This window comes from Meriones unguiculatus, chromosome 8 (assembly GCF_030254825.1).
Source record: "Meriones unguiculatus strain TT.TT164.6M chromosome 8, Bangor_MerUng_6.1, whole genome shotgun sequence".
Lineage (NCBI taxonomy): Eukaryota > Metazoa > Chordata > Mammalia > Rodentia > Muridae > Meriones > Meriones unguiculatus.
In genome coordinates, this window is record NC_083356.1 from 111,341,609 (window position 1) to 111,364,040 (window position 22,432).

Sequence of the window (22,432 nt, forward strand, 5' to 3'; positions counted from 1 at the left end):
AAATTTTAAAAATACAGTAAGACAAAAAAATATGCAGTCTGTTCTTTCTTGGACAGTTACTGCCATGTGTGTGGCCTTCCCTGAGGTATGTTTGAGATACTCAGTGACTCCACATTTGAATAGCTGATTTTCACCTTTCCAGTAGGCATAAGTTGTACACAGGTTTTGTTGTTAGGTTTGGGACATAGGTTCTTTCCCATTGTCCTAGCTGGGATTTTGTCTGCTTTAAACTTCTGCAGATCTTGAGTTTCCTGTCAGTTTCTGCGTTCTTATGTGTTCAAGCCCACTTGCATCTGGAAAATTCTATTTTGTTAGAGTCATCCACCAGTTCTGAATCTTCCAATCAGTTGAAAAGTCCAAGAACACAATCTGACAATTCTGAGGTGGGGTTTGGTGAATGTAAGAGAGGAGGAAAGAAACAAGGAAGTGTTCTAATTATACTAAAATCTAAAACAATTTTTTTCTATCAGTCAAGATTTTATTTTCCTTTACAACTCAATGGAATTCATTTGTGTATATATTTTAGGTGTTTTTATTATTATTATTATTTATTAAAATTTATTTACTTTGTATCCCTTGTCTCCTCCTAATCCCATCTTCCTTATTACTAAAATGTTTTAAAAGAAAACCTCTGACTACATACACAGTTTTCATTGCTATAAAACTAGTCTTGGAATAAACTGATGAAAATACAAACACTAAAACGCCTCTTTGCAATGCAGGGGAAGGGATGCTCAAAACCCTTCTCCCTTCTGATGCACAAAAATGTGTCTCCTTCCACATCCCTGGTGGTGCTCTCCTCCCTGCTCCTCACATTTCCCCTCCCTTTCTCTGCTGCACAGCCAGCAATTAGGAAAAATATATCTAGATGCACCAGTATCCACCAAATACGTATTAGCTGCCTTCAGGTGCACTATGCTCTCATGTTTTATTTGAAAATAATCTTCTGAGAAAGACAGACTGATAACCTGAGCATTATGAAATACGAAAGGCAGCCTCCTCACAACACGCAGTGCAAAGTGCGGTGACTGGGAAATGGGCAGCTGCTGCTACCTTATTCCTCTGAGTGGAAAATTCAATAATATATTCCAGAAACCGACGCTGCACTTGCAACTATGAACACTGTGGAGGTGATTCTTTATCCACTTTAGTGTACGGGCATTTATTACTCTTAATAGTTAGTAAATAGAAGATTGCAAACACTGGGAATGAAAAATGCTGAGAAAAATTGCAAAGTGAGTTGCAAGAACTGAGACATTTTAAGGTGTTACTTAGTCAAGTCGCTTCATCTTACTAAATAACGCATTTTTTTTTCTATCTTGGTGCCATGCATAATGCACATGAGGCGTATTGTTTGGTGCTTCACTTAATCTTATTTAGCTTTTGTTCAATTAATGGTACTAAGAAGTAAAAGAAACATGGAAATACATCAGAGGAACACTTTTTGATGAGCTAAAAAATTAGGCAAGGCTTCCAATTTTAATTAAGGCTCTAGACTGCAGTACTCAAAACAGAAACAAACAAAAAAAAAATAAAACCTCATCAATAATGAAATTGGAAAGACGCCGTACCCAATAAAGCATATATACCTGAAATAAGGGGACCTGAGTTCCGGTCTCTCAAATCAGTGTAGGCCAGGCACAAGAGATGCTCCACAGTGGCCCCAGGAAGGCAGAGACAAGGAAGCCTGGGGCTTCTAGCCCGCAAGGTTTTAAGGCCTATGAACCCTGGGTTTGGAGGGAGGAGTTGGAGGGGTGGCTCAATGGTTTACACCGTTGGTTCCTCTAACTAGAAGACATGGGTTCAGTCTCCGCATGCTCCCGGCAAGTCTCACTGCCTGTCACTCCAGAGAGTGTTCCCAGACTCTCTCCCGACCTCTACCGGCAGGGGCTGTACAGGTGTGCGCAGACAAACATGCAGGAAAACACTCATCAACATGATAGGATAATTGCACTCTAATTTGATAAGGTTGGGAGCTTAGAGTGAAATGCTGAACTACTGCCCTCCATAGGTGTGGGCGTATTTATGCACAGTGAACACAAAAACACACACGGACACGTAAAAGTTAGTAAAATTCCATTTTAAAATAAAATAATAAATAAAAAATTATTCACTAACAAGATCATGATACTAAATCTGTGGCTTTTGATACCTGAGAGAAGTTATGTGATGTTTTTCTCCTGAGCTAAGCTAGAAGGTAGCCGGGGATTTAACTCACTGGTAGAATGCTTGCCAGCTTAGCTTAAGGCCTGAGTTTTAGACCTCAGCTTCAAACAAATAAACAAGACAGACTTTTAACAGATAGAATGGTCACGGGTATCCATTTTTTATGGTCAAGGTATTCTTAGCAGTCCTGTGCATTTGCTGTAGTGGCCAGAACATTAATTAAAGACAGTGAAAACAATGTAATCCAGAGTTTTAGGTTTTCTTGTTTATACAGCAATTTTTATAAAAGCAAATTAAATGGGTCTTGTTAGACTTTAACATTCTATCTGGTACAAGATAAGTGCCTAATATATGAAGAAAATAATGGGATTTTTCTTGGGACTTAATTTTTTTTTAAAGGTAAGAGTAAGCCAAGGTTTTTGAAAATGTATAGAATCACATCAAGGAGCAGAAGCAATCAAAGGGCTTTGAAGGCAGAATTGATCCCAATGAAACTGCAACCACAATGTAAACAAAACCCGTAACAATGAACAGAGATGGTTCCATTTGTGGGAACAGCAACATGAGTACCTGTGGGAAATTTTGATATGAAAGTGTTCTACTTACAAGAATATAATTGCTATATATTTGTTTTGTCTAATTTTTGTTAATAAATTCTGTTTATAAATGTTTTCAGTGAGTAACTATTGGAATGCTTTTAATAAAAACATACCATGAATTACAATTCATGAAACTATTTGCTTCCATATATTTGTTTTTGTTAAATTATGTGATGCTTTTTTAAGTTTATTTGCCTAATAATTCTTTTTATATTAAACTCATTTAGTACACATTGAAATATATAAAATGATATTAAATATGTTATATCTAATTTCTACACAAACTGTAATACTCAAAGGTGTTTGAAAGGAAATTGACAAAGTTAATTGAATTTCCCTGTGAAGGCTATACTTACAACTAATTTTTTTTCTTTGAAAGTGAAGTTAAAAATTTTGTCCTTTATTCTAACTAAACACTTTTTCTGTTTTTTTTTTCTTTTTTAAGAAAGGAAGAAAGAAAGAAAAACAGCTCATTTCTGCTGCCTCAGTAAGGCATCTATTATGATGCTGTCAGGTGAGTGACAGCAGAGCAGGACTTCATTTCTCACGCTAAATAAGAATGCCTGACATCCAAACTGCTTCTGGAAAGAGTCCATTGGAACCAAGCCAGATGAATATTATCCCAGGCAAGCAGGAGTGGCCTGCTGACTCTTAGAAAATTAGATTCCTGGACTGTGCCCACCAGTATTAAAATTCGGTAGCGAGTACACGTTTTCTAAACACCCAGATGTTAAAGACGACCATCTAGGATTGACTGGAGCTGCAATAAGCTACGTGTCTACTACCAGGCTAACTGTTCACACACACACCCCTCCCCATTTTTGTCTGGTTAATTTTCTGTCATTAACTTCCTTGTGTTTCCTTAGCCACCTACTCTACACTAACTTGGCTTCTCATGTTTAGTAAAAGGTGCGTACCTGTGTGTTTTGGAAGGTCAGAGGAGCAAGCACTATTTCAGATAACATTTTCATTTTCTGTAGACACAAATCAAGTGCCACTGTAGTAAGCCAGCGGGTCCCTAACTACAGCCTTATTTAAATTTATACACTGAGATAAGTGTAGTCCTCGCTCCTAGCAAGGAAAGTTCTCTTTGCAACAGACAGAGACCATTACAGGAAACTACAGCTAATGAAAATGCAGACCTGTGGCGCCCATTCCCGGTGGGTACACATCCAGCACACGACCTGCACGTCAGGCTCAAGTGTGGAAAAGAAGTCAGCAATAGTGCAAGAGCCAGGAGCACAAGGAATTTTTCTTCTACAAATGTCAGAATCTACACCCATAAAGTCTTGCCAACATGAGTGTCTAATTGTTTATCTAAACAAGAACAAGATTGATTTCCAAGGTGGTTGTACAAGTTTGCATTCCGACCAATAATGGAGGAGTGGTCCCCCTTTTCCACATCCTCTCCAGCATGTGTTGTCACTTGAGTTTTCGATCTTAGCCATTCTGATGGGTATAAGGTGAAATCTCAGGGTCATTTTGATTTGCATTACCATGATGACTAAGGTTGTTGAACATTTCTTTAAGTGTTTCTCTGCCATTTCATATTCCTCCAATTCTTTGTTTAGCTCCATACCCCATTTTTAATTGGATTACTTGGTTTGTTGTGTGTTATGAAAGAAAGAGGAGTTAGAAACACATGGAGGGGACAGGAGCTCCAAAAGGAGAACAACAGAGCCAAAAAAGAAAAAAAAAAAAAAAATGCTGAGCCCTGAGGCCCTGCAGTACTGATTAAACCAGCCAAAGACAATGCATGGAGAGGCTGACCATTTGGTATTGGGTAATCTCTGGGAAGATTATTTGTCAAGTTCTCTGCATGCTTTGGTTGCCTGTAGGATTTTGTGTAGGACTGATGTCTCCTGGTCTTTCTGCTAGCCATGTTAGCATGTCTGCTCTATTTCTTTTTATTATTATTATTATTATTATTATTATTATTATCTTTTATTACCATTTATTCAATTTGTATTCCAGCTCTGGTACCCTCCTTCATCTCCTTCCAATCCCACCTTTCCCCCTTCTTCTTCCCCTCTGCCCCTCATTGGAGGTCCTCCTCTCCTTTTATTTGACCCTAACCTATCAGGTCTTTTCAGAACTGGTTGCATTTTTTTCCTCTGTATCCTGGCAAGGCTCCTCCCCACAGGGGGAGGTAATCAAAGAGCCTGAAACAGAGTTCAAGCCAGAAACAACCCTATATCTCACAGAGGGCTAATATCCAGAATATATAAAGAACTCAAGAAGTTAAACACCAAAAACCAAGTAATCTTGGCATTCCTCTTAAATATCTTTTCCTTACTCTTCCCCCGATTGCTCTGCCACTTGCCTTTGTCTTTCTCCTTCCCTCCACACCCATCCTCACTGTTTCTATTTCCAAGACCACGGCCACCCTGCAACTTTGCTTACTGAATTAAAGTTTTTTTTTTTTTTTCATATCATAGCAGCAGGAAGGCCTCTGATAGTGCATCAGTTGGATGGAAGGGGAATAAGTGTTTTGGTTTGTTTGCTTGTTTGTTTTTCTTTTTAGAGATGAATGCTCTCAACAGTGGCCTTGGCCATGGTTTCTAGAAGTCTACGGATTTCTTGAGGAAAATGTATTACATTCAAAAGATGACACAGAAATATAACGTCTACTATTATGAGTTAGGTGTAAGGTAAAAGCACGAGTGAGAAGCAGTAGTTATCTAGCCTCTAGGAGGTAGGAGAAAAAAAAAAACAAAGGATAAAAATGTCTATGTCCCTGTTTGTCGTTCCTGAAACCTATGAATGTGCATTGTCCGTGTTTGATTTAGGATACTGAGACAAAAGATTAGGGTCTTTAAAATTATCAGTAGTTTCTAAAGCATATGTGAATTGAATTACTGATACAGCATTTTAATTAAAGTGATTATATATCACAAGTAAACAACAGTCTCACTTTTTCTCATGTCACCAAATTATGCTAGGCATTGTAGCAAAGATGATCAATTTACTTGATGTGTTGTTATTATTTACTTCAGCTTCTCTTACCAATAAGGTGATACGAAAATAAATTGTCTTCAACATAGCTAACCAGAACAGCGATATGCAATGTGCATTTCTGAGATGCTAGTATGAACAGCCTACCTGCAAATGAGTCTCCTGGGTATTTTAATGACAATGGGCACCATAATATCCATTCTTCTAAGTGATGATCCATAAAATGCTTCTTTCATATTGAATCAATAATTGCACTGTGATTAGCACTAGAAATACACCAGTGTGATTGTATATAATTGTCCCTTTCATTCAAGAAAGGTTAATTCCTCTTGTTATAGGGATTGTTGGTTAAATGCTAACAAAATGTGATCATTCACTTACAAATATTTCCATGCACTTTTCTTTAACATTTTTGATGATCAACAAATAAGGATGTATATTCCTGTATAAAACTTAATGAAGCTCATCATTCTCTCTAGGCAGGACAAATAGAAGCTACTTCATTGCTTCTGTAGGTTCCTATGACAAATATCAGAAGAGGGTAGGCTTAAAGGAAGAAAGTTCATAATTTTACATATTCATTTACATTTTAGCTGTGTTTCTTTCAAAAATGACAGTCATTATAATTCTCTAACTTTGACCAATTATGCAATCCTCAGAAATTTCAATTGAACTACATTATAAATTAATGAAAAATTAAAGTGAAATTACCATTAAAGATTAGAAAGCTACTACATAAAAAATATACTAAGATCCTGCAAACATTAACTTAAAAGGACAAAATTGTCACTTTCAAATCCAAGACTGACTGTCAAAAGCTTTTTTTAATTAATTTTTTATTTTTTATATTAATAAAAAATAAAATAAATTATTTAAAATTTATTTAATGTGTATCCTAACTGTAGCCCCTCCTTCATTCCCTCCCAACCCCACCCTCCCTCCCTCATCTCCTTCCTGCCCCTCTCAAAGTCCACTAATGGGGGAGGTTCTCCTCCCCTCCATCTGATCTAGCTTTTTGACACACTCCATTTCATCAAGATTTTATTATATGTAATACATGTGACTAAGTTAGAAAATCAGCACAAATTAATAGGGGGTAAGCACCTGAATAAAATATGTAATAAGCACATCATACCTTTATCTCCTTTTAGTAGTGAAATTTTTAGAATGAGTTTTAACTAATAAAACTGAGATAACAATATTTGACATATTTATTAATTTGGGGATATTTGCTGAGTTTCTAACTGCAGTAAGAGAAAATGTTATGCCGCCCCCTAGTGTAAATATTAATTTTGTAACATCAGAACTGCAGTGAGAGAAGACATTGAAGACATTCCTGTGCATCGAAACCATTGGAGACAGCAAAAGGAACCCTAAACTTTCCCGGAGTTATCTTCGAGTGACTTCATGAACTTTGTAAGTTAAAGAAATGCCTGAAATCTGAAGTTTCCTTAGAGTCTTAATTGATCTCTGAAACATGTAGGGCAGACTCCAGGCAAACAGCGACGTTGCATGCCTCATTGGCAAATGCGTCTGTATGGAGTGCCATGAAAGAACAGCATGCCACATAGAAATCTCCATGCAAACCTAACCTGCCTGGGTGTTTAGACATTCGGATAGCCAGGGGGTGCTGGGGCCAGTGGTGCTTTGGGAGAGATGTAGGTGATGAGAGCCCAGCTCCAGCATATAATGGATGCAGGGGAATCTTCTCCGAGAGAAAGCGCGGGGAACTGCAGTGGCAATGGGCAAGTCCCCAAGAGCTTCTACACCAGCTAACAACTTGCCAAGCACATGGCTGTCAAAGCCATTTGACTTATGAAAAACAATTTTTCTTTATATGCATGACGTTCAAGAAATGGTATCTAGAGCTACCAACACAACTAACATAAAAATGAAATATGCATATAGGTAAATGCAAAATATCTAAAATACGGAATACTGTGAATGAGATTGTAATAAAGAGTGAGAACTGCAGTAAAATATACCGTTCATGAAGAGCTTATAGGAACCCTAGTAAAAACTTTTAATGTCCTTTGTAGAATTTAACACAAAAACTAATCTTCTGGATAGATATTACTATGTTTTAGAAAGGACAATGCAGAAGTGGTAATACGGCTCAGCAGGTAAAGGTGCACGGGATCAGATCTGACGACCCGAGTTTAATCCCTAGGACCAAACTGTAGAAGCTCAGAACTAACTCCTGGAAGTTACCTTCTAATCCACATATATATTCCATGGCATATGTACACATGCACGCTCACACACTCTCACACTCACACACTCACAAACATACAACACTAAAAAATAAAAAAGATAGTATCATTGGTAGTGAAGCAACAAAGTGAATTTTGACAATTTCTACTCTTGTTTGATTAATTCTTTATTAGTTCTTGCTGATACAGCACTGATTTTACCAAGATTAATAATGTGTCAGTTAAATAAATGTTATTTCCAGACTTGCCTGTATTTAGTCCATTCTCTGGATCAGTGCTAACCAAAAAATTTCAATCCAACAGTACTGGGAAATAATTCTTGCATGAAAATGATAAACTTTTGTCCTTCCTTTTAATTTTTTAAGCAGAGTTGAAGACTTAATGTAAATTTAAGTATGGTCATTAAAGAGAAGCAGAGAGAGGGAGGGAGGGAGAAGGGGGAAGAGAGAGAGAGAGGGGATTAAAGTGGGAAGCTTCCCATTGTTTAATGAAAATGTCTCAGCTGACCTAATTCAGGTAGTGCCACTGGACAAGTCTGTATGTCATCTTCGTGAGGAGCAAATCTCCTTGTTGGTGGAGACAGTCATTAGCTGGATGAGGTGCTTCAGTGACAGCGAAGACAGTGGCTTTCACTCCAGAACTATGTCCTTGCATCCACTTTGCTGTGTCTAAAATACTTACATACTTAAACTATAGTTGAAAGCAAAAGCAGAGACACCTCATCACCACAAGAACATGAGCTCCTGTCTTAGGTCTGCGTCTGTGCGAGTGGACAGTGACTGCAACCAGAATCCCATGTACCTGCTAACTGTGCACCTAGACTGTACGTTAGCCAGCATTTCCGTATTATAAGAAATACATAAGATACATTTTAACATGGCTAGCTTGCTTATGTCAAGACAAATGATTCTGACTGTGTTTGCAATTTCTTAGAGTTGCACTTTGGTTATGGCTTCAGCCAACGTGTCTAAAGTTTTCCTATCCAGCTGTGATGCCTATGAACCACACAATGAGTGAGGAGTAAGCAGGAGAGAGGAGTCTTGTCAGAAGACCCAGAGTCATGGTCTGTTTGTCACTCTCCATCATCCTTCCACTTTAGCTGCTATGGAATTACCAAAACAAAGCTTAGCCCTGTACCTTCAATGATACTAATCACAAAAAAATTCCCATGACATGAAGGGGAAGGAGGAAATGATAAAACGGTCAGGGGAACTCTAATAGGCAAGAGAGCTGGAGGTTGATTCAACAGAAGAAGGAGAAAAGACAGACAAATAAAACCAAAGCCTCAAGGATTCATGTCATTTTATATTTATCTAAAGTTATCTACAATGAACATAAGTATACAGGCATACATAAGCATAGTTTAAAGGAAATCATACCACGTTAGCTGGCAATGCTCCACAATGCACATCTAATAACAACCACAGCACCAGCATGAGAAACCACTGTGCCAGTAGTTAGTCAGGATGGTCCAATTGGCCTTAAAACAATATAGGCTTTTGCTGTTGCCATCGACTCCATCTCTGGGGTTGAAAGTAACTTCCTCTAGCTAAAGATGCCTCACACTTAGAACACAAGACTAAAATGATTTGAGCTGGATATAGCCTAAACGCCTTCTCCCTGTGGCATAGCTTCCATAGTTCTGGAAAGTCCCATGAAAGCTGCCAAGGTAAGGAAGAAAACGTTTTACCTAACCGACTGTGATGCCTATGAACCACAATGACTGCCATGGCAGGATACACACTAAAGGTGAGACGGCACCACACTTATGTTGACGGCAAACAATAACCATCTAATTGAACTGAAGGCCCCATCAGCGGGCAGAAAATTATGTCCGATACTGGACACCTAAACATCTAACCGTTGTCTAGTGAAATCATAGGTCTTAGCTGTAACCTAAGATTGGCACTTTCCTAGACCAGCAGAACTCCTACCCACATTCTGAACCTTATTTTTATATCCACAGATAAGTTTAGTTACAAGTAATTTTCATGAGGTCCCTCCTCTAGACAAATGACTACAGGCAGCTACCACCTGCTGTGCTTTGGAGAGGGAGCCTCGCCTAGAAATGACCCCTCATTGGTCATCCAATACGACGTCGACGGACCTAATGTCCATGTACACAGACAACAGCAACAGACTCGGCAGGTTGGTATTGATGCGCATATGTGTGTATGACTATATGTCACAATGATGATCAAGAAACATGGCCATCAATTTGAAAGGGAGTTTGAAGACTTGGGAATGGGGGAAGTGATATGATTATATTTTCATTATAAATGCATTACATTAAATATATAACTATATGTTTATTTATATAATATTTTAATTACAAATTTATTTTGAAGGGTGAAGGAAAGAAAAGAGTAAATCCAGAATTCCCTGATTGTTCCCCATTTCCTAGTTTTCATCCTCTATCTAGGCTGTGGTTTCCAATACAATCCTCCAAATTTTTATAAGACTGAAAACTGTTGGCCTGTGTTCTTTTAAAGCCATAAATGTCTATTATCAATAAGTTTCAAAAGTTTCACATTTCCCACTCCATCGATGATTTGACATTTATTTCACCTGCAGTCTATATTGAAACATAACTCTGCCAGCTTTGTTTCAAAAGGAAACTGTTTCATCTCCTAAAGTCTTCTACAATTGCAGTAGTGTGGGGCCAAATATTTTCACCACTCCATCCTGATACTTTCCACTGATTTCCCTTGCCTCTCTCATTCCTAAAGAGCCTATCTTGAAATCACATTTCTCTAATGTCCCTTGATCCTATTCGGGGTGCCTGGACTCTGATCAACTTGTCCTCTTGGCTTTTATCTTTGTGACCATCCATGGTGAAATAGAAGTTCCTAAAACTTCCACCTAGGAGCTTGTCTGGGTCTAGAAGTCGGGCTAACATCAAACGTTTCGTTCTAGGAACACACTGGATTTTCAGATGAGAGTCTTCCCCTCGGTCTCATCACAGATGGAAACAAAATGAGTCCTTTGACTCCTCAGTAACCTCTCTTAGTCACCATCATAAACATCAGCTCTCTACCAGTCTGTTGTAATTGACTTCTACATGAAAAAAAAGATCACCACAAAGGAGCTGTAATCACAGTAAAAATCCACAGATTTCTTGAGTGTTCCCAGGCCTCTCACAGTATATACCACCTTGTAAAAACAAATATAATCCACCAAAATCTCCTCCACTACAACTGTGTTCCTGAAAAATTTTGGCTGCTGTATATGACCATAACTCTGTGTGTTTTCATGGGATTTTTTTGAAAAATGAAAATCTTTATTTTAAACAATTCTATATAAAATATGATTTAAAAAAAAACAAAGCATTATGCACCACTAAAAATAAGTGTAATTTTTTTTTTTGTTTCACATAGAGTTAGCCTTAATATTTTACTTAAGAAGTGTCTGTGTCATTAGCTGTCGGGTTATGACAGAGAGTAAGGATGATGACTTGCGTATTTGTAACAGGGCATGTTATAATTAAGAATTGGAAAAATATATAAACATATCACTATTTAAAACAGCTATTAATTTGCTCGTAAATAACAGAGTTGCAATAGGCTCTAGAATTAGTCTATAAATCAACTCATTTATTTACTCTTGGATCCAACTAGCATCTTTGTATTCATCATTTAGTTGCCTTATTGCAAAAAAAACAACAAACAAACAAACAAAAAAACATGAATGAGCTGAAATATTATGCATCAGAGTTATTCAAGTACTTTAATTTATAGAAACGGGAGACTTCTTTGTGTATAGGGGAGTGCATGTGTTAATATGCACACAAGATTGATATGAAGGAATTGCTTCTGTAGTGGCAGTGAGTGGTCAGTGAAAGGGGAAGTAATTGGTGGACGGGAAATATGGGCAGAAGCTGATCCAGGAGTGATAAAGTAGAATTTACTCTTTTATAAGAAATCATGGTGTTTGTTCTTAAAGACTATCAACTATCAACTATTAAAGCTGCATGAGGCCAGCTTCTATAGGCTAAATCAATGTCTTTTAAACTTTAAGTTAATAGATTAGATGTTAACCACATTTACAAAATTCATTACTGCAATATAATTAGCATTTGGTTGATAAGAGGCTACTGAACGTTGAATTCTCCATAGCTCGTTTACTAAGACTGCCAGTAACTGAAGCACAGCTCTCCCGCCACAGACATTTGGTGTATGAAAGGTACTTACACTGAGGAAGGTATGTAGCTTTCTTCCAGCGACTCCAAGCCATTATTAAAGAGTTCAGAATGGTACATCCAGTAATGGCCAACATTTACTTTAACAACTAACATTGAGTCTTAATTATTTATTACCCCACTTTAGCTTACATTTTGCTGGAGAGTATAGAACAATACATTTATAAAAATTAATGAAACCAGTTATAAACACCATCAGAAATTCATTATACAGTGAAAGCTTCTTTTGTATGTAAGGCTCCCTTAGAGTGCGAAAAATACATCAAATAATTTCAAAATGGAATTTTCAGAAAGAAAATGTAGCAAAATTATACTTTAAATATATTCCTTGAGGTTGGCAACATAAAATGTGATAGACAGAAACATATAATCCCTTCCTAAATTTAAGCTACAGTACAGCACAGATTATAATTGTTACATTCTCTGAAGTGATTTATCAGATTCCCAGAGCACAGCATTCCTTTTTAACAGCATTACCTCCCATCTGTAGGTCACTAGAAGAAACTATGACAGTGTTGCAGAGTCATCAGAGTTAGTTTAAAGTGCGATTCCCACGATTCATAAGACTATTAATAAACTGGCTACTCCCTATATAAACTAATCCTCTTAAGCATAAATTATGTTTAAGAATAACTTACAGACTAAAATTGCATTCAAAATTAATTTTGAAAAGACTAGAAATAGTAAGAAAATACCTAAAGTACTAGTAGCCTAACGGATAAGGTTCTATTCTATTTTATTTTACTTTCCTTTTGATGTTGGAAATTGAGTCCAAGTATTCTTGAATGATAACTGTGTTATGTAACACTGTGCTATATTTTCAGATAAAATTTGTTATTTTACATATATACAATCCTCGATTTCTCATGTGCTTCTTGTTATGAAGGTGTTCAACATATCTGTTGCCGAGTAATCCAACTAGTAAGTGAAAAATAAAAGTGGGGGACATTATTAATGTTCTACAAGTGATGTTAAGACCATTACTTCCATAAGAGTTGGTCCAATGAAGAATGCACACAGAAACAGAAAAGTTATCTTATCTCTCTATAGGAAACTCATTTTTTGAGTAAACAAGTATCGACATAGTTTAATGGTGTTATTATTTGAGAAGGTGATATTAAAAATAGGCACTACCCAGAAATATGAGCAGATCTTTGAGTTCAAGGCCAGCCTGGTCTACAGAGCAAATCTAGGACAACCAGTGCTACACAGAGAAACTGTGTCTCAGAAGAAAGAAACAAAAAGCAGTATAGAAGTGATAAAGAAGAAAACATTGTTTTCAATTGATATAGAAATCCAAAAATCTTAAAACACTACATACCAAAAAAAACTACTATAGAATTTGAAAGTGTCCAATATAATACCCAATGTAATTGTTTGACTAGGCTCTTTAGTATTTTTAAATTAAAATGCAATTGGCAACATCAATACCACAAAAAACATCCGTACCCTTCTGAGAAACAGAGGCAAGATTCTAACTGACTACTCACATTTCAGCTAAGATAACTCAGGAACTGTTCAATGGCAGCATTTTTTTAATAGTATAGTACAATATTTTTTGAGTCATGATAATAAGATTTCAACTACTGGTGACTTTTCCCATTTGAATAATATTTCTAAAGATGTACATGCTATAAAGTTTTACTAAAATTATACCAGAGAGTAAATGGTACATTTATTTCAGAAAAGTAAGACATAGCATAGCTGTTAATGTTGAATGCATAATTTTAAAAGACGCTTGGAAGAACATGTAACCACTGAATGTAGGCATGTGTTCTTAACGCTGATATGCTTGTGAACATATTACTCTATCACCTGATTCCAACTTCATCTCCCCACTCTTTCAGATAGTAATCTATTAATGCTAAGTTTTCAATGTTACTAACTCAGCACTCTCTTCAGTCTTATAGTCAGAAGTTGTACCCAAAATTGGTTTCATTGAGTCAATGAAACTTTCAAATCATAATTTCTAGGAGATACAGGAGAAGTAAGTGAATTAAATAAAAGTTAAATTATATTTAAATGACAAAAAGCACATGGTATATGTCAAGGTCAAACTAAATTTTTTTCACTCCTGGTGTAAACACACAAAGGATATATTTTTATATCTTAAGATTGATATGTAAGAGAATATCCTAAGTGACAAAAACTTGTAAATACATCAAAAGATGAGAAGACATTATAAAGCAGAATCAGAATGAGCAGGAGCGTTGAGAACAGAGCATACTTGCAGCATGACCCACCGGCTATTGGTGCCTCAGATATCCAAGGTAACTGAAGTTCCTCAATGAGGCTGAATAAACTAAAGAGCAGTTGTGATGAGGACCAACCAATAAATGAACTTCTTTTCTTACTGAGCCTGAAACCTCCCGTATCAACAATGGTAGTCACTGGACAGCGCTACGACCTTGGTGAAAAGTTGCGAATGTTTGCCCACTTGAGTCAAACAAATAAGTTCATTTTTTAATTTAGCATTATTTCTCTGTCCTTGGAGACAAGAAGAAAAGTAAAATAGTTTCAACTAAACATGGCACACAGTACTATCGTGTAGTCATATTATGCAAAGCTCCTTATAAGTTCCATGATTTATAATGTCGTTAAACCTGCATCATAACAATGACTTACTATGTGATCTCCCAGCAAACTGGATCGTTTTTGCCTAATTTAATTCAGTGATATTAAAACATTAAATGAGACATAAAAATTCTAAGCAACTAACAAACAGAATACAACAACAAGCAATGACATCTAAGGTTCTTAAGTCAAAACCCATAGTTCACATTGAAATTCCATATAAATATATATTACCTACTTAGTTATATATTAAAACATTTAAGACATATAAATAGGTCAAATAATTTTCATAGATTAATTGTGAAAACATTAATAAAGGGTATTTTTGAAAAAGTAGTTTTTCATGCAAACTAAAGTTTAAAATGAACTTTATAGATGACAGAGTTTATTCAAAGCCAATAAGTTTTGTACTTCATCCATAATAATAGGTATCATTAATAAAAGATTAATTTCTTGTTCCATGAAATTAAGCTATGTTAAAAAGGGGCTAATGCAATTTGTAACAGACAAAATAACAAGTAACAAGTAAATCAATGAACTACTCTGTGTTTTTAAGAAATGACAAAATGAAGGGTATGCATTCATTAAATTGCTACTTTGGTAAAGTTCATTAGGCTCATGATGACCAGATCCTGGTGTTACAGCGGGTACAAACATATGTGTGTATGTGGGCAATCATCACGTCTCATCAAGATCCTAGGTGTGTAGAACACCTGCCACTTTCGACATGGGAAGTCCTAGGTTTAGTGAGAAAAGAAGTTCTTTTATTGATTGGTTTCCCCATCGTTGTTATTTAATTCATTAATATATATGCATTCTTGCATATAGGTCAGAAACAATTAACCAATGACACTAAAATCAGAATAAGATGGACAAGTTACAAGAAACTTTTTATTTGTGATAGATATCATAGCATATTAAAAGCACTACATATTGAGTAAATCTTGAGAATAACTGTAAGGTTATAGAATTTCTTTCATTAAATCTGAGATTTGAAGAAATTAAAAATACTCATCACCTGGCAATTAAAATAATTTAATTGGGGGAAATCAAAATTGTTTTTATCATGAATATATTTAAATTGCATCTCCTTGAAATAAAAAGAAACAGAGGCAAAATTCAATATTGAAATTAAAATATAAAAGAACATAAAAGATTATTCAATTATTACTCTATAAATGTTGGTTTTAAATATTGTGTATATTTAATACACACAACTTATCAACCTAAAAAACTAAAGACATTAAAACAAATGACCTGATTTTTTAAAAGGTATGCATAAATTTTAATTTGAAATGTTTCATCACTCAGTATATGTTCAACTTAAGTTAATATTTATGTATCATATTAATGTTGGTGCTTATTAAACTTCAGGACCAATTGTCTTTTTAACTGGCAAAATATGGCATACAGTAGGACTCAAACAATTCTAGGTCCCGTGAGGAATACATCATTATATAAATAAGAACAAGTCTTTATTAATTAGCATAATGTCCTTATCCGTGTGTCTAGACTCTCCTATTATACTTAAGGACAAGCATATATCCCATTTTTTAATGACAAAACTCATTAAAAAGCACTTAGGGCACATTCACATATTCCTATAAAGAAACAGTATTCAGTGGAGTGGGGTACTAATGTGAGCATGTTCTGCATTTAGGTCGGTTTGAAACTTGTGCACGACAAATGCAAAGAGAGCAGCTCAGCGTCTGGAAGGGCTGCCATGACCACCCGGCAAGTTTCAGTCATTCCGGTCAAGGGAAACATACGAGCTTCATTTCATAGTGCAGAGCTCCTGTTTATTGCTTCTGACGCTTGCACATATTTTGATTTATTCATCTCATTTAGGGTGGCTGCTTTTAATGCACCCGTTTTAATCATGAGGTTACAAAGCCAATACTCATATTTAACTGGCCCTTCGTCAACATGAGTGATGAAGAACTTGTTAACTTCAAACACACAGTAAGTAAGTGGTCACAGGCAAGTCGAGGCGCTGTAGAGCCTAAGGAAACTGAAGAACTCCACTGAACAGCACTGTGGCAAGGTCAGGTTTGGAAAATAGCTGCTCATTTTTTTTCTCTGAACTCCTGAATGTTGTAGCACCTGCCTGATGTCAATATTTCCCTGTTCAGCGACTTTTGCTTGTTTTTTAACTAAACTTGGTTTAATGAAAAAAGGCAAATGTATTGAAGGATGGGTTTTCTCTTTAAATTGTTAGCTGAACTGACAGCGGAGTTTCAATAATCCTTTTAGACTTGGCCCACCTCGCAGTACTACACTGAAGAAGTCTGCAGCTTGCGTTCTGTTGTGCAACAAAGAAGCAAACAAACAGATCCTGAGCAACAAAGGTATCACAGAATAAATCAAATGCATCCTATGGTATCTACATCCTCTGAAAACTTCAAATGAGAACTTTTCATCTTCAAAAAAATTAGGCAATTATTTATCTATGTGGACACTCTTTTAAACATATGAAGAGATTGAGACTAAGAAAACTGTGTTTGTTTTTGAGCTAAGTGTGTCCTTGAACTGCTCTGTCCTTTCAGATAAACGGGTACTGGGAGAAGACTATAGCGAGGTCCGCCCGTGGGCTCAGACCTGAGAAAGTCTTATGCTTCACAGCCTGACTTCGCCTGGACTCCGCAGGGCTCATACTACAGGCACTGCACAGGGCTGCCCTCTTGCTCTGGAGTGGTGTGGACTTCTCCAACACTTGCTCATAGAGTTGGTTCTGCAGGGAGGCTTTGCAGATGATGGAATCTGAGCGGAAAGTGGGAGTTGCTCCCTGCGCTGGCTCTGAGCTAGGCACATCTTCCACCAATAAGGAGTGCTCTCCCTGCTGGGTGCTGAGGGACAGGCTGCCCAGTGAGAACAGCTGCGTGGGTTTTGTTTTCTAACACCTTTCCTACTGGCTGCCACCATGACACGGTGATCACCTTCCAGCCATCTCCCTGAACTTACAGAGTGACAAGCTGACAGGACAAGGCAAGGACTGATGGCATCCTTCTGTTTAGCTTTGCTCAACTTCTCGGGAGAGAAGTTTCCTGTCTGTGGGTCACTCAGGGAAGAGCCAAGTAACTAACTCTTTCTGAGACCCTCACTCAGTCTAGCCACTTGCCCTCAGCCACGGGCCACACTGCCTGTTCGCCATCAGAGACACCCACCTTCAAGCTACCTAAACTGCCATCAGAGACACCCACCTTCAAGCTACCTAAACTGCCTGCGCGGTGTCACAGGATCTCTTGGGGTTAGGGTTCCTTCCTGTTTTTAGGAGGACCTATTGAAAGGAGAGCCTGACAGTCCTCAGCCCCGTGGAGTGTGGTGGACAGAGAGCCTCATGAAGTGCCGGGGGAAGCCTCCCCTCAGAGCTTTCCTGAGATTCTTTCCCTCCACCCGCTTCTCATCCCACGCCCATCCGATAAATAAATGGAATAAATGAATGTTTTGCAAGCCAAACAAAATCGCCTGAGCTCCTCAACCGTCAGCCAACTCATTCCCCCTGAAATGCGCCCTGTTAGATGAGAGACGGACACACACACACGCACACAGATACACACATACACCCAGAGCGAGATTACCAGAGTTTTGTTCCCGTTCTTGCTGAGAGGGCCCCGGAAAACTCCCTTGATGTTGCGAAAGTGTCCGTTGCTGAGATGCGTGGAGCTGATGACAATGTAGTAACACTCCATGGGGCAGCCGCCGCCTCTCCTCCGCAGCCGCCGCTTCCACGCGCCCGCGCCCTGCGCCGCAGCCCGGCCCGGCAGGGAGGAGGGCGGCTGGGGACGGCGGCGGGGCGGGCGGCCGGCCGTGCGCCGGCGGCGGCGGGCTCGCGGGGCTCCTACGCCCGGCTGCGGAGCGCGCCCCGCCGCCTCCGCATCCCGGCCGGCCGCGCTCGCGGGGCTCGCCTGGAGCGGGCCGGGGGCAGCCCGGGAGGCTGCGGCGCTCAGAGCCCGCGCGCCGGGGCGCAGCCGGCCAGCGGGAGCCGCCCGCGCGGCGGTGGCGGCGGTGGCGGCGGTGGCAGCGGCCGCAGCGTCCCCCGCGCCCGGCGCCCGCGCTCGCAGCCGCCGCCGCTGGCAGGCATGAGTGTTATTATAGCGCGCGGCGTTGCCGGTCCAGCGCACCGAGCCAATGGCGGGGAGCCACTGGGCTGATACTGAGAGCTGTCAGAGGAGTGCATCTGTCACCCGCCACCTCCCCCCCGCCTCCCCCGCCGCCGGGACCCACGGCCGCGCCAGCCTGGCCGCGAGTGGGAGCGCGGCTCGGCCGCCGGAGGCCGGGAGGCGACGGCCGGTTACGAGTGCGAGACTCGGGCGAGGTGCGGGCGGGGGCGGGGGCGCGGGCCGGGAGGGGGGCAGCGCCACCGCGGCTTCGGCCCTGCGGGCTGGGGTGCGGGCGGGGGCGCAGGGAAGGGAAATAAATTAATAATTTAGTACCGGGGCCATCCGCTTCCAATAGCAGCGAATCGGGGCAGGTGCCAGGTGCCGCGGGGCTTGGCTTACGGGAGTCTGCGCTTTGATGCCTCTTTGGTACCGAGGGCGAGTCCCCCGCACCCCCGCGCCCCCAGTTACACACATCACAAGTGCTATGTGCTGAGGGCCTGGGGGAGGGGATTGGTGGCGCCGCGAGTGGAAGTGGAGGGAAGGGAGGCGCAGGGACTCCTGATGGATGTGTTCCCATTCCTGGCGCTCTCCCCTCATCCACCTCCCCTGGGAGCATCACTTCTTCCTAAATTGCCAAAGCTGAGAGGAAAAAGGATGCTGTGCGGCAGGAGAAGCCGCTGCCAGGAGCTCCCAAGCAAGAGAGGCGCCGAACAAAAGCAGAAGCCTTCGCCCTAGAAGCGACCTGAAATACAAAGCTCCTGCAGGCAACCTACTGCACTTGTCACGGAAAGTGGGGAACGGGGTCTGCCGCCCTCCGCCCTCCGCCCTCCGCCCTCCGCGGAGACGGGTTGGGGCTGGGTTTTAAGGGGTCAGGGCAGCGATCGGCAAGGGCTGCTTCGACCCCAACCCCTCCCAGATGATCCGCTCTCTGTGTAAGTTTAGCTCCTCAGAGGCCGTGGAGTGAGAGCACCGCATCAGAAACACACCACAGATTCGCTACTACCGTAGGACTCATTAGTCGGCACTTAAAAAGATCGATACCAGGCCTGGGAGGTTGGGAGCCAGTGCCTTCAATGGATTTACTGAAGGTATTTTCCTTTTGCCTTGAAAGGCTTAATTGGTTAAAGCAGATTCCAGGCATTCTGCCGCCCCTGTGCCAGAGCAGCCTGCAGACCCATAGGAGCTGTTTTCATCTTGTTGACGCGTGGGTCAAGGCTGCAATATGGTCCGGTTTGTGGGGCCTATAGAGAGAATTTTGTGTAGCAATGAGCCCCCACCCCACCCCTCCTAAGCCATAATGTGGCACCTAAATGACTGACAGTTTGATTTCACTTTTTCAAAGAAGATGAAGTGGGAGGAATCTTGCTAAGAGAGGTCATAGTCGTGTGAGTAAATTATAAATTATAGGGTATAACGGGTGAGTGTGAGATTTATCTAAAAGAAAATTTTCTCTGTGTAATGCTTCAGTTAGCAAATACTTGATGCGGACTGATTGAAGCTCATTATGAAGTCGGTTATTTAGAGGAAGCAGACTAAATTTCTCTGATAGCCACTTGGGGGAGTCTGGAAGTCTTGGGAGAAAGAAATGGAAACTCAGAAAACTTCTGTACTCTGGAGAAGGTCACTCAGAAATACGTAGAACACAGAATAAACACAACTTTATTGAAAAAAATTAATTTTTTGGGGGGGGAAATTAAACCAATCGCCGGCTCTCCTCACTACGGAACTGTTTTTGATTTACCCACTTGAGCACGTAAGCTTCCTCTGCCACATCGCTTGTGAAGAACTCAAGAGTCATAACTATCCATTCAAAGCTTTAGAAAACGTAGTCAGAGAGCATCCCTTATTCAGAGTCGTAGGAAAGCAAAGACACACCGTAAGCGATTGGGTCACACCCATTTACTTTGTGTGAGTACATAACTCAAAACAGGTAAGCTACGTTTTTTTCAGATAGTTCTTATTCGGGACACTTGTGTTGTGACTGTCAGAAATTTGTAGCACACAGCTCAATGTCCAGTTTGGAGACTGAGGAATAGTTACCCGAACTGTTCCGAGGAGGAGAGAGCAGACAGCATCTGTGTCGAATGTCACGCTGCACTCCTAGAGGAAACCTGTCCATGGACATTATGTGTTTACACACACACACGACTACCTGCATAGTATGCAAATACAGACACGTGGACATGTTTTACATACCACGAACACACCTATGCACACATAATCACTTACATAGTTATGCTGTCAATGCTTTTCAGTTTCTTGTTCACAAAAGCTCAGATAATGCCGAGTGACTGCAATTCAAAGTTAATCTAATTCCTGCATCATTTGGTTGAGTCTTAGGAAGTTATCTAGACAGTAAAAGCATCTGAAGATTGTGTGACAAGAAGGGGAGACTTCACACGAGTTCCCGATGTTGGCCTACACACAGGCACCATAAAATCAATATGGTGAAAAGCCTCAACAATCTCTGGCAAGAGCCACATTCTTACCAAAATATTTTCACCTTTCCCATATCCTTGATATAAAAAGTGGGGTGCTGGACACGTGAAATCTTGTTTTCGATTATATATTACAGCATAGATTTACTGCCATTTCATGAAAGATATTAGCAGTTATGGTGAAATGTCAAATATGAATATAGAATATATTCATACTGTTTGTACACATGAATAAACCCATATCAAAATTAGCAATTAACTCGGACTGATCACCAAATCTCTATATCTATAATTTAAACAGATTTAGCACTCACAGCTTTAATCACAAAGAAACTAGCGACCATTTGGAAGGATCCCTGCTGCCAGCAAGCTCTCCACCACTAGGACAATGTTACTGATCAGAAAAACAAACAACAGCACAATACTGTGGAAAGCATGGATTCCATCCCTCACCTACAAATACAAACAGGTGTAAGTGGGTTTTGTTTCATTACTTTTAATCAAGTACTTAATGTAGAAAACAAGGATTTTTGTCATCTAGAAAACAGACACTGGTTTAGCAACAATGACTAAAAGTTATGGTGGTCTATTTACATTATTTAAAACTATCCTGGTAGCTTAAGGCCTTGAGTAACTATTCTGACATGTGTTGTTTTAGAGAGCTATGCCACTTTCAGTGTAAAATATAAAGTTTTTCCTACAGTACCTGGGATAGGACTTAAATATATAATGCTTATTATAAATAAGCAGAATCAATATATCCAAATCACAAATTGTTTAATATTTTGTGGAGTAATTATAAATCACTTGTTCTCAATTGTGAACTCTGGCTGAAAACAGTAATTAAAATTTTAAATATAAAATATTCATTAGTCTGAAATATGTAATTTACTTTTGTTTCACTTTAGTTCAGTTTTTCCTCTTCGGAAATTCATTTTAAAACAGAACAAAGCAAGCCCCCTGCACTTGTGCTTGTGTACCCTTCTCCTTGCTCTCCTCATGCTTTGCTCAGCCTAGAGCCAAACATCAGGCAGCTGATCTGCCCTGAACTTCACTGTACAGGTGCACCTAGCCCACCTGAGACTTCAGGGCAGCGAGGTTGCCTCAGTACAGAAACCAAGATCTCAACTGAAGAGAGGCCTGGATCTCTGTTTTTAATGTAGCCCCTTCCTCATTCCCTCCCAACCCC

At 39.7% G+C, this 22,432-nt stretch overlaps 1 protein-coding gene across 1 annotated transcript in view; it reads right to left on the reverse strand.

The window, feature by feature from the left end:
* Positions 1-18,526, reverse strand: part of Znf804a (zinc finger protein 804A) — a 224,851-nt gene extending 206,325 nt beyond the window's left edge. Inside the window, exon 1 of the mRNA XM_060390384.1 lies at positions 18,284-18,526. Coding sequence (XP_060246367.1) covers positions 18,284-18,394 — 111 coding nt within the window. The 5' untranslated portion in view covers positions 18,395-18,526. The remainder of the gene's footprint in view (positions 1-18,283) is intronic.
* Between the last annotated feature and the right edge of the window lie 3,906 nt (positions 18,527-22,432).